This window comes from Crocodylus siamensis, chromosome 4, assembly GCF_052110815.1.
Source record: "Crocodylus siamensis isolate JL-2025a chromosome 4, ASM5211081v1, whole genome shotgun sequence".
Lineage (NCBI taxonomy): Eukaryota > Metazoa > Chordata > Crocodylia > Crocodylidae > Crocodylus > Crocodylus siamensis.
This window is the reverse complement of record NC_143398.1, coordinates 155,117,931-155,131,430: the sequence shown is the minus strand read 5'-3', so window position 1 is coordinate 155,131,430 and position 13,500 is coordinate 155,117,931. Positions and strand designations below refer to the sequence as shown.

The window sequence follows — 13,500 nt, the reverse complement described above, 5'->3', positions numbered from 1 at the left end:
GGCTTTTTCTGGGGGAAGTGTCAGTCTGACGGGGCACCTTCCTTGAGCCTAGCACGGTTGAGAACTACTGAGCTAGTGCAGCTGCAGTATTAAGTGCTGGGCACCTGCTGGAATTGCTGAACCCTTTAAAGCTTCCCCCTCCTGCTTCCTTCCGAGGCCCAGTTCCCTGCGTCTAAGCATCCTTGACCCAGGACAACGTTTAAGTCCCTCTTCGGACTCGCGCCTGTGGTCGCCAAACACAAATAACTACAAGTCCCAACATGCGCCGGCGGGCCCGGGACTGGCTAGCTTAGGCTGCCTTGACACAGAGCCTGCTTGGAATTGTAGTCCCTTGCTCCTCAACTGCTCCCTTCCCTTCCTCCGCGAAGACTGCACATCCCAGCATGCCTCACGCGGAAGCGTCCAATCGCCGCGCACTTTGTTGTGGGGGTGCGGCACCCACTAAGGCCCCGTTTCAAGATGGCGGACGACAGTGAGACAGCAGGGAAGCAGCCGCCGTCGCGGCCCCAGCGATCGTCCGGAGAGGAGAATGACCACGAGCACTGCAGCGATTGCGAGAACGAGGAGGACGACTACGGCCGCGGGTAAGTGGGAATCCGGGTGCATTGGGCCCCCGCGCAAAGAACCTCCCGGGCGCCCCGAGGCGGGCAGTGGCAGGGAAGTGAGTCTAGCTCCGCCTCACGCGCGACCTGATTGGTCGGGAAGTGGAATTCTACCCTTTGACAGGCTAAGCATGTGTCAGTCACTAGGGGGAGTGGCCCGTTGGTTCCCATTCACTCGGCTGCCTGCAGTAGCGTGTCCTGGGAGCTGAGCAGGGTCGGGCTCGTGCAGAGCGTGGAAGGGAGACTTCCATGGAGCATACCTAGAGGCGCTGATGGGAGTTCTTCCTTCCTGCTTAGCCCTAAACCCACTCCCCCTGTTGAAATTAGGGACCAGGGTGGTGCCACTGCCCTGGTATTAAGGGTTGCTGGTATTGCTACAGCCCTGTTTGGCTGCTTGGATGTCATCCCCCCCCCCCAAGCTGTGGTGTTTTGGGGTTCCAGGAGGGAGACCCCCCCCTTGCCCCTGGGCTGCTGTGCTGGGCTTGGCTGTCATCTGAAGCATAACCTGTGGTCCCCGATGCCCATAATCTTTGGCAATCCCATACAGGAGTTAGTCAAGGTGTCCTGCCTAAATCCTAGCTGGGGCAAATCCGTTCAACTGCCTTAAAACCACCTACAGATTTGTTTGGAAGTTGTTGTTTGCTTGTCATCTGCTGCCATGTTTGCTGCCTCTGAGCAGCTGCAGTACATTAAAGTGGGGGGCTGCATTTTGCAAGGGGGTTAGTGACTCTTGCCTGCATGTCTCTATGTGGTTGGAAAGCACTCTGCCTGATCCTGGTGTCACTCCTTCTGGCAGGCAGAAAGAGCCATGCAGAGATATATTTTGCCTGCTGCTCTGCCCCTTATATGCTGAAAGATAGAGAAGAACAAAACCAAATGACAGATGCAACAAAACTGACATCTCATAAGCAAAGAGGCAGCCAAAGGACTGGTTATGTAGCTTTTTGTAGAATCGTGTTTGTCCACACACAGGTCTGGAAACAAAAGAGGTGGTGGCCCCATATTCCCAAAAGGACTTTACTAGTAAGAGAATCCTCCTTGCTTGCATAAAAATTATTCCAAGGGGCTTTTCTTTCTACTACAGAAAACTGAGAGGAGACTGTGCAACCCCATCATGGAGACTGTGACTCATTGTCCCTTACTTGACAATACCAGCTGCTTCCTCTTCCTGCATTGCCCAATGTCCCTGTCAGGGGTCTGCATACTTAATAGTAATACTTCATTAAGCTTTCCTGCCAGGGTTTGTTCTATTTTTCCCTCTGATCTTTGGGTCTTCCAGTGAGCCCCATTCAGACTGTAGTAGGAGCAGTGGATAAGCACTGTGGCTATTAGCAGACTTTTAATATGGGTTCCCTGGTCAGGGTCAGCAGAGATTTCTTTCTTGAGAAATGTGATGCTGAGCATTCCCTTGGGTCTAGTCCGTGCATATAGGTTGGGGAAGCAATGCCAGGAGTCTGCCTATTAACTACATGTATAGTCACCCATAACAGTTGTAGCTAGTGCGCTTCTAATTCTGTAAAAGGCCTTTTACTGTTTCTGTTGAATCCATTTTATTCAATGATCTGTTTTCTCAGGAATAGTTGTTCTGTAGTACTCATCCTACCCAACCTTTCTTTGTTTTGGTATTTAAATAATTCAGCGTGCAGGGGAGACTGACCTAAGATACCATTGTTCTTATTTGGTGTTTTGTATTATGGATTGATATGTGTAGTAGGGCAGATTTATTTTTCAACAGCTTTGCTGTGAAATGCAGTTTTAGCGTTACAGATGTAAGAGGATCATAGCACCCACAGAAAAGGGCATCTCTTCTCTCCCATCCCCTTGTCACCCACACTAGAATACAGAGGATTTTTGTCCCATTTAAGCCTGCTTTGCAGGCATTCTGTTTTGCATTCTGGGGTGACAATCACGTGCCACCACCTCTTTTTCCCAGCAGTTTTTTGCTTGTGCTATGCAATTTTTAGCTTCAGTTGGAAGTCTTTTCTCATGTTTTTTTTCTTTTTTTCCATGTCATTGGCCCCATTAGGTGGTTGGCCTCCTGTGAGATTTAGCAACTATAGCTAAAGAGCAGTCTCTGTCAGCAGCATTTGTTAGGTAATATCTGTCCTCAAGAAATCCAAGCTTAATAACAGGCCACTTAACAATATTACAGAAGCGTTCTTACACCAATACAGACACACTTTTATATTTCAGTTGCCTCCTGGGTGCGGCATTGCATCTCAAATTAATAGGAGTAATGCTGCTGTAGGCTCAGAAAGCTTTTCATAGTTTCTAGGGTCGGAAGGGACCTGAGCAGATCATCTAGTCCGACCTCCTGCCATGGCAGGAAAGAGTACTGGGGTCAAATGACCCCAGCAAGGTGTTCACCTAACCTCCTCTTAAACACCCCAGGGTAGGGGCCAGCACCACTTCTCTTGGAAGCTGGTTCCAGACCCTAGCCGCCCTGACTGTGAAGTAGCGCCTCCTGATATCTAACCTAAACCTACCCTCTGCCAGCTTGTGACCGTTATTCCTGGTCACTCCTGGCGGTGCTCGGGGAAACAGTGACTCCCCCAATGCCTGCTGATCCCCCCTGACTAGTTTATAACAGGCCACAAGATCCCCCCTCAGCCTTCTCTTTTGGAGGCTGAACAGGTTCAGGTCCCGCAGCCTGTCCTCATAGGGCCTGCCCTGTTGTCCCCTGATCATACGAGTGGCCCTCCTCTGGACCCTCTCCATGCTGTCCACATCCCTCTTGAAGTGCGGCGCCCAGAACTGGACGCAGTACTCCAGCTGCGGCCTGACCAGTGCCGCATAGAGGGGGAGGATCACCTCCTTGGACCTGCTCGAGATGCATCTGTGGATGCATGCCAAGGTGCGGTTGGCCTTTCTTACTGCCTCTCCACACTGCCGGCCCATGTTCATCTTGGAGTCAGTGATGACCCCCAGATCCCTTTCCGCCTCCATGCTGATAAGAGGGGAGTTCCCCAACCTGTAGGTATGGTGCCGGTTGTTCCTCCCGAGGTGCATCACCTTGCACTTGTCTGTGTTGAAACCCATCCTATTCTCGTCCGCCCACCCTTGTAACCTGTCTAGGTCTGATTGTAGCCTGTTGCATCCTTCCAATGTACCCACGTCCCCCCACATCTTAGTGTCATCAGCAAATTTGCCTTTCCTTTCTGTTCTTCTCAAGTGATATGGTATATGAGACAAGTGATAAGCAGTGTGTAAATCACCACAGTTGGCTGTGTTTTCCATTTATACTTCTAAGTCCAACTGGATTTTATATTCCATCACTAGGGCTGGCAGGGGGTGGGGAGTGTGCCTTTAATTACTTGGTGTCCTAGCAGGGTCAAGGCAAGTTTGGGTTCTAATACCTTGCTGAACCTTAGCACATGGCGACTGTATCTTTTTAATAGTTTACACTGAGGTTAGGGCACACAATGTACCGTGTTTCCCCGAAAATAAGACACTGTCTTATATTTATTTTTCCTCAAGAAGACACACTATGGCTTATTTTCAGGGGATGTCTTATTTTTATTAAGTATAGTACAACAATCTACATTTATTCAAATACAATTAAGTCGTCTTCTTCTGGAACGTAGGTAGGTAGGTGCCGCCTGTGGCAAGGGAGCGCGGGCGGGGCCGGGGCGGGGCCGGGCCGGGGGCGGGGCCTCGGCCGGGCGGTTCAGCTCCACGGACAGGCGCCGCACGCGCTCCCACAGCATGGCCGCGCGGGGGCGGGGGCGGCCGCGGTCAAAGTCGGGACGCGGACCTCACACCGGGCCGGCTGTCACGATGGGGCAAATGAGAAGGGCTGCCCGTCTTATTTACCGCTTCGCGCTGGTACGCTTAGCCACGCCTATCACTATGTCTTATTTTCGGGGTATGGCTTATATTGCGCAAATACGTAGAAATCCTGCTACGGCTTATTTTATGGGTATGTCTTATTTTCGGGGAAACACGGTATCAAACCAACAGGTGTTCAACATTTGTAGCTTGACAAGAATATTGGGAGTGCCCAGCCCAGCCTAGGCTTTAAAAGAGTTCTAAGTTCAGTTTGCGTGGGAACCAAAGTTAGAAATCAAGGCCAGTGGATCTAGTCATAGTGAATACAAGCCTTAAAAGATCCCCCATTTGTCCTTCCTCCCACCCCCCAACAAAGCCCTTGCTCCAGAAGCAAAGAATTCTAAGAGAGACCAAAAAAGACCTGAGGAGTCCATTTTAGTAGGTTTGGAGCTTGAGGTGGACGTTATCATATCAGGGACGCACACACATTTGTATCTGGTTATCCTGACTTTGTTAATGCTGTTGCCCACAAAACAGGGTGGGGGAAAAACTTTTTGAAACTCCAGCTTGATATGCAGCCTGCAACATAGCTGTTTGCAAGGTGGGTTTTTGGCACCCTTCTGGGAGTTTTCTCTGCTATCACTGCCTGCTCCCTGTTGCTTCGTTGCAAGACTGCGGCCAGCCAGGTCTGAGTATTCTTTGGCAGTAGTTCTGCGCTTCTCTTTCTAAGGCTAAAAACTGAGGTGCCTCTCTTGTTGGCACACCTGTACTAGAAAATGACATTTTAGCCTGTAAGAAGATTGTGCAATTCCTAGTGAGGGAGTACAATCTAATTGTTCTTCTGTTCACTTATTTTCCCTCTTTGGTTGGTTTGTTTGTTTATTAACTAAAATTTGGCTTGATTTGCAGGATCCCATAAGCAGGCATCTGGTACAGTGTTTCCCCAAAATGCACTGATCCCTGCCATATCTCTTCCCCCATGTGCTTTGTATGCATAGCTGAAGAATCTGTATTTCAGTTGTCTCATCCATATGGGTCAAAATTATTTTGACACTGTCTGGGATGCAGTACAATACTGAAGTGTAAGGTGATGATATTCTGGGCAGGTTGTAGCAAAATATGCAGTAGTGTCATTCACGGCTAGGAATCTTGGTTTCAGATATGCCTGAGTCTGGCAGTGCCATTCAGAGTGGGCATCAGTGGGCAGTACAAATCCACCACCACCCTGTGGCTCAACCAGTAGTGGCTGTGCGTGTGGTAAGCAGGGTGGTGGGCATGAAGATGTAAGTCTCTGACCCCAACTTTAGCAGTCATTGCTGGAGCCCAGGTGATGGGGAGCAGGGTAGGACTAAAGGAGTATTTTGTAGCAATCTGTTCAGAATGTCAGTAGTAGCCTCTTTTTGCTTTGTAACCCATCCTATCCATCTGCCTGACACAGGGTGCTTGTGTATAGATCGCCCAACAGGGAGCTCTGTCGAATTTTGGTTTTAAATAGTATCTAGAGCGGAGGAGTGCTTAACGCAGTGCTCAGGTTCTCTCACTTTCTGTCCCATAACATGTGATTCACCATCTGGATAGCTTCTTATAAATTCTGTTCAGCTTTCATTCTCGCATCCTCCTAGAGTCTAACAGGATTACCTATGTAAGTATTATACCTGATTAGCAGTGGGTTTGTCAGAAGGATTTTCCAGTTTCTAAATAGGGGACAGAAAATGATCTTACCAACTTGTGTTTGAGATCTCTTTGGCCAGCAAGCTGGGCTCCACTGTGGGAGAGTTTATCTAGCTACATTCTAATAGGTTCTTGGCTTCAGTAGCTAAATCTAAAATTGCTTTTAAAAAAAAACCCCAGCTTGCTGTTTCTAAACCAACATCTAAAACTGTATCTTAAGCTCTAGGTTGCTTTGTGGAACTAGCAATATTTGGTAGCTTTTACTTTCTTTCACTTGTTTCATTTTCACTTACTTTTCAACTCAAAACACCTTAGATCTTTTGGGTATTGATATTTAATTATGACATAATAGCTCCTTGGTGCTCAGTGCATCTGCCTCTCTGTCACTGAAGTTGCAAGCTGAAGCAGAGAAAGTTTAGGTTGGAGATTAGGAAGAACTTTTTGACTATGAGGGTGGTCAATCATGGGGACAAGCTACATAGAGAAGATGAGGAATCTCCAGCCCTGAAAACTTTGGAAGTACAGGATAGACAGAAACTTGACTGGGCTGGTTTTGTCAACGATGACCCTGCCTAGAGCAGGGGGCTGGACTAGACCTCATGAATTCCCTTTCAGCCCTGCTTTCCTATGATGTCCTACCTGCTGGTTCAGGTCACAAGCTGTTTCTCTTATTAGCTCAGCTACCTACTTGTAGGGAGAAAACCACAGTCTACCCTACCTCATGCATAATGAGAAGTGTTGGGTATGCTGCAACTTTTCTCCAAGGGAATAAACACTTAGCTAACCTCATATAACTGGAGAGCTAGCTATTAGAAAGAGCTTCCTGTCCCATCGCATCTGCCCACCTTTTTCTCACTACCTTCCTTGAAAGCTCAGGCCTAGTGTAAACTACGGTGTCCTTCTGGCAAAACCCTGAGCATGTCCATACTTGAGGCTCCTCTCCAATGGCCGAATCTCCATTTCAGCCGGCAGAAGTTATGTGCACGCACTCCCATGCATTCTGCTGCCTTTAGCTGCCCCTTCAGGTGCTGTTGCCTTCCCAGGGTGTACGTCATGTTTTTGTGGCGGCTGCTGTGCAGTGACAGGTGGAGTAAGTGGCAGCAAAGCCCATGGCTGTTGGGTTTGAAATCATAGAGGGGAAGAGTATGAAGGTTTGTGGCATTTCTGTGCAGCTGTGCTTGAAGTAGGCTTGTATTTATGCACCCTTGTGTGTCACTCAGGTTCTGGTTGAGGTTGATGTGGGCTCTTGGAATCATCCATCTCCATTGGTCCAGGTCACTCTCCCTTCCAGCCTGCCTGGAGAGTTAGTTTGCTTGTGTCCAAAGAAAACAAAAATAATATATATATTATTTTTAAATGGTAGTTCAGCTCTAGGGATTTCATCTCCTTTCCCCTCTAATTCCCATAGGACTTAAGATTTATTGTTAATGAGAATTTTTGGTATGTGGAGGGGAATTTCTGTTGTAATTCCCACCAAATAACTAGACTTGCTTCCAGGCAGAGTGTGTACAAGCCGGGACAACAAGAATATCTGTTGGGGGGGGCCCTGTGCAGAGTCTTTTGGCCATGTGAACGATTACAAGCAATATCTTGCACTAACATGATAGAAAAAATACGGTTTTTCCACCCTCTCCCCCGCACCTGGCAGAACACCTCTGGGCTTCCAGGAAATATGAGGCAGTAGAGACAGAGAGCTAGTACAGCCATGTCTAGACTAAATAATTATACAGGTCCTAGCTAAAGTGGTAGGACAGAACCAGTTCAGGCACTCGCAGTCAGTGTGTACACGGTAGCCCTGTTCTTCTGGGTTAAGGATAATTGCATTTGTGCCCGCTGGCTGCATCAGCACTGTTACAGCCCATTTCAGGGGCTCTGGGTATGCCATATGACAATAGCTGGAGGGCATAGATGCTATTACACCAACAAATGGGCTGACTACCCATGTAGGCACTGTGTTTGGCCAATAAAGGGTCTGGTGGTTCTGGGGGCTCAAATGGTTCTTAGGATGATAAATGCACTCCACATAGGCAAGACCGACATCCTGTTCTCCTGGGCTTCAGTGGAGAGAGTAGAGCCTTGGGTGTTTCAACGTGTTCTCAGTGACAGGGCTGATGTCTGATGACCATGCTACTTCTGGGACCCAGTGCTTCCTAAGTTGTGCAGGAGCTTCAGATTCTAACTAGCTCTCCTCCAAGAGTGGGTGTGAGTTTGAGCATGCACAGACATTTGCTGCTTGTTTTGTTATGAGTGCAGCTGGCCCACTGGTGGGGGCAGCCTACTTGCCCATAAAATAGCAGATCTCTAGTTTATTCTCCTTTGTGCCTTCTCTATCACAGGGGCTGCATTTGTAAATTAGAGTAGGATCTCCAAACTGCTTTCACTCAGAAACTGAGCCTGGCCTCTGGGAAATGTAGCTACATTATATCCGCTTCATACATCAATGCCACCAGTAAAAAAGCTTCCAGGCTGAGGATTTGCCTAGTGACTTTCATCTGTGACATCAGCTGGCCCTTAAAGAGAAGGGCTGACTCCAAGTATGCAGGAATGCTCAGATTGTAGTTCTTGGCAGGGCTCTGTTTTCAGATCTCTGCTGCATACTGTCACAACTTGCAAGATTTATAGTCACGGAGTGGGCAAATCAGAGATGTTTTCTATCCCATGCTCTCTAAAGGAATCCTTGTCCTGTTTTAAAGTATGCTTGTGAGCAGCCTTGTGGAAACTATTGTTGTGAAGCCTGCATATGGCTCTGCTGTTTGACTCTTTTGTAGGCAGGTTGTATTAGGCATGGCTGGCTGGTGGGAACTACTGCATAGATCTGGCAATAGTTAAAATATTTTAAAAGAAAAAAACAGGCATGACTGCAGCCCAGCCCCTCCCTAACTGTGATCCCTTCAGGGCTTGTACACTAAACTTGGTTATGCTGACGGCATAGGCAGCCTCCAGCCAGCATTTCACCATTGCAGCTAGAGGGGCTGGCTTTGTGTCCTGTGAGTCAGCACAGTGCCACTGCCACAGAACAGTGTAAGGGGGCCGGGTTTCCTGGAGGTGCTGTTTCTCTGACCCTAGGGAGCAGTTGTGTAGTCCAAGTGTCTCCTTGGTGAGGAAGGAAAAATTGCATTCCTGTTCTATAGCTAGTGAAGCTGAGGCATAGGGAGCGACTTAAGTCATATACCTGGGACTGGTAGAGCTGGATGGAGCATCAGGACTCTGCTTTTCAGCCATGTTTAACCTTCAGGTCACACCTTCCTTCCAGCTGAGCCTTGTGGCTTTTAAAGGTGGTACTAAGCTTTTTGCAAAACAAGAGGCCTTTAGTTTGGGTATCTTGACAAAATCTTGTCTGTCTCCTTTAACTTCTGCTCTGTTGCCTAACTGCTGTAGTGTTTCAGCAGTAAGCATTTTCCAGATCTGCTTCTCCTTTAAAAATGCAGCTGTGCCCTGCAAAATGGCTATGGAAGTAGCCTGATGGGTTCTGTTCTTTTGTCTGAATGTCAGCATAAAGCATACATTCCCCGTCCCCCAACTCTAGGTCCGCTAAAATTGTCTTCTAAACCTGCTGAGCTGGAGGGAGGCCTTCCGGAGTGACTCTGGCTTGGGCCGCCTGACTCTCCTTCAGCTCCTGGCACAGAAGACTGACAAGCCAAGGTAGACTGTTGGTTACACCTGTGGTGTGCTGGTTGCTGGGCCTGCAGAGGGGTGAGTGACTGGAACAGTCAGTAAGTTCGTTGCCAGCAGGCTTTGTTTTGCCCTTAAAATGAGGAAGCAGCAATCAATTACTTTGTTACTGAAATCAGGATCTCTTCTAAGTGAAGAGGAACCATTTGAACCAAACTGCTTCTCCCTGATATCCCAGCCTTAGGCTGCCTTAGGTGCGAAAACCAAGCACTGCAGGTGGAAGGTGCTATATCCCTGCATGTGAACCTGAAACAAGGGTTGACAAATCTTGTTGGGAAATACAATGCAGTGATGGTGCTTTGTGGGTGGGCTCTATTCTCCATAGGGCAGCACTGGAGGGGCTTGACTTGGTGTATGCAGTCACACTGGTGCATTAAAATGTTTTGTGCTTGAAGCTTCCTAGATTGTCCTTTGCCAAGCAGCCCAGCAGTTTTAGGAATGTGTCTCTTGTGTGCTGTGTCTGTGCTAATACCTTCCACCCACTGCTGAACAGACATCACAAGAAATGATGCATCTCACTGCAACGGGAGCTTCCATCCCGTGTGAATGAACCCTTTGAGAGAGGAAAGCCAGTGTGACAGTGTATTGGTACAATACCAGGAAGCATTTAGTCATGCGTGGGATCTCAGGGGCCTCTGACAAGGCTGCCTGCTGTCAATAGAGACATTGGTAATGCTGTTTGACTTAGAAGTGTGTGATGCTCCAGACTACCTGAGATGAGTGATCTTGTGGTTAGGTAATTCCAACAGAGAGTGGCAGGGCATTAGGACATCAGAGCTGAGTTTTCAGCAGCTCCATTATTAGAGGAATTGCTAAAGCAGGGATCAGCACCCCCCGGTACATGTGCCAGAGCATGGCATGCAAGGTCATTTTTTTCAGCGCGCTACAGCTTACCCAGACTCGGGGCAGCTTCTGCCAGCAGCTGCCCAGAGCCCCAGGAGGCTGCAAACAGCTGCATAGGGCTCTGCAGCCCCAGCGCCACTTCCACAGCTGTGGCAGCTGTGCGCACACTTCTGGGTGCATGACTGGGAAGGGGCCTAGGGCAGCATAAGCCTGACTCCTCCCCCACTGTCTGCCTAGAGGCATGTGTGCAGTTGCCACCACCATGGAGCCAATGCTGGGGCTGCAGAGCCCGGCACAGCTGTTCGTAGCCTTCCAGCCTCCTGCTACAGCTGCCCAACCCCTGGAGGCTGCAAACAGCTGCGCTGGGCTCTGAAGCCCAGTGCTGGCTTCATGGAAGTGGCAGGTGCATGTGTGGCTCACAGCACACGGCAGAGAAGGGGCTGGGGCAGCACAACCCCAGCCCCTCCCTTGCCATCCACCTGAAGGCATACGTGAAGTCACCACCAGCAATGAGGATCGGGCCCCTTGCGCCTCCCCTGTCTCTGGCATGCCAAATTGAGGCGTAAGTGGAGGATGGGGTGATTTTTGGCACTCCAGCCAAAAACTTTACCAGCCCCTGTTCTAAAGTAAATGGCAACACTGTAATATTTTGACTTGGAAAATCCATTTACCCACATGGAGTGTCATCAACTCCCACTTCTAATTTCAGAGTTGCTCTTTGACTGTGAGAGAGGCAAACAAGATGTTTGAGGTTATTAAGAATGGAATTGTAAACAAAATGGAAAGTATCATCAGGTCCCTCTATAACTCCATGGTGCATCCACACTTTGAATACTGTGCCCAGTTCTGGTCCTGACACCTTGGAAAGGATATGGAAAAATTAGAGAAGCCATAGCCATGGTCAGACAACCAGGCTGGAAGAGAGAAACTAGGGATTGGACAAATACTTGGAGGAAAGGTGCATCAGTAGGTGTTAAATATGGGAGTTAGGAGTAAATGCTGGAGGCTGCAAGTGAGAGAGTAACAGTGGAAAAAAGGCCACTTAACTCTCCCTTTCAGCATCCGCTGTCTGCCACTGTGACACCAGATACTGAGCAAGATGGGCCTATGGTCTGAACCAGTAAATGTCAATTCTTATGGTCTTATGAATAAAAATTCCAAGGCGTGAACTTGCTAACGCACTGCTGCCTTCCAGGTCCACAGATCTGCTGCTCCAGTGCCTCTGCTGCCACTTCACCAAGCCACTGGAGAGTGCAGTGACTAGTCTGGTCCAATTCTGTGCTACTAAGGAGGGCTCTGGGAGTGGCAGTGAAACCACGAGTCAGCTCAGTTTCAAAGAGCACTGCAGCAGGCTGATTGACTCAGACAAATGGGCTGAGAAGCCATTTGTTTAAAACTGTAACTTACTGTACCTCTCCAGACTTTATTCCACTCCTGACTGTCTTCCTGATCTCCCCGCCCCCAATCCCATTCCTGTTTTTGTTAAAATTAGATGGGGTGTCATCCTCATACCCGTTTTTTGGTGAGTCTCTCCCTGTGTCATGTTTTTGGCTCCAATCTGTCCACCAGCTTTTTCTGTCCTGTCATCTCCTCATTTTTCCTCAGTCCTGCCCTGAGCTTGGTGCAGGGGGATCTTTGTGCCTGGAGTGTCCCACTGAATTCAGTGTGGGCTCTGGGGTCCATTGGCATGGATTTCAGTACTGGATCAGAGCTTCATACTGTAAGCTGCTTTGAGCTGGGACCCATTGTGTCTGTGTTCTGTGAAGTTGCTTAGCATCCTCATGGCTGCCATAAAGTGATGTTGCTCTCCCTCGCATGCACGCTATTCTTGCTCCCTTTTGTCCTGTGTGTATAGTTTGAAAGACGTAACTAAACTAGTGTAGTCAGCAGAGCATTGAATTGAGGTGAAAGGACCTACTGTCAGGACAGTGCTTGGAGAAGAAACCAGGATCTCTTGAGAAGGGTGGTCCAGTAGATACAGCACTAGCCTGGGACTCAGGAGAACTGGTTTTAATTCCCTGTTTTGCCAGAGCCTTGTCATAGCAGGCAGGCAGGGCAGTCTATGCCTCATTTTTCTCTTTATACAGTTTGGGTGACAACACTTCCTGCCTCACAGATAATAGTGACCATCACAATATCTATGGTCTAGTCCACACTACAGGGGTTTGCCAGCATTAGCAACACTTGCTAGAGGTGTAAGAAGCTGCACACTGCAGCTGCCTGAAAATCCCCTATGGCCAGTACATGCTACATCTTCACTCCTGAAGCACAGCTTTGTATTGTAGATGAGCCCTCAAACAGCTGTCCTGGGCCCCAGCTGCTGGGAGAAAGGAGCATGCTGGGATTTATCAGGGGAGGGTTGCTGGGCCTGGTTTGGAGGATCCCGTCCTCTGTTGCCCATGGATTATTTGAAGCCCAACAGCTGTAGGAAGGGGGAGCAGAGAGGGAAATGAGCATTTCTCTCTGATCCAGCTCTTCAGGCCCAGAGCCCTCCAACCGCTGAGGGTCATGGGGTATTTGCTCTGTTTTACCTCCTCTTTCCTTGTGAACCACTCTAGGACCTGCTGCTGTTTCATTCACTGACCAAGTACAGGGCAGTTTAACACTTGACTTAATGATGTTTGGCTCATAGCCCAGTTCTCAGCGCTGCATCCAGATCCAAAACTCCAGGGAAATAGATATTCTGGGTATCTGTGGGCAGAGCCCTATTCATTTTTGGCTACAACTCAGGAAATCAGAAGGGGACAGATTACCTGTAGGCCCTGATCTCTGTTTATCAGGGCTGCCGGCTTCAGCCCAGGCCCAGGTGTGGGGAAGCAAGAATGGGGGACACAGGGACTCTGTCCTCAGCAAGTGGGGCTGTAGGGTGTCCCTGAATGAGTGGAGTGGAAGGGGTGGCCTCTGGGGCTTGTGGGGGAAGGGAAGGAGTACAACAAGCCTCTGG

The 13,500-nt window shown here is 48.9% G+C and overlaps 1 protein-coding gene across 1 annotated transcript in view; it reads left to right on the top strand.

The window, feature by feature from the left end:
- The first annotated feature begins 426 nt into the window (after positions 1-426).
- Positions 427-13,500, top strand: part of NMT1 (N-myristoyltransferase 1) — a 37,512-nt gene continuing 24,438 nt past the window's right edge. Inside the window, exon 1 of the mRNA XM_090044317.1 lies at positions 427-584. Within this exon, the coding sequence (XP_089900443.1) occupies positions 460-584 (125 nt within the window). The 5' untranslated portion in view covers positions 427-459. The remainder of the gene's footprint in view (positions 585-13,500) is intronic.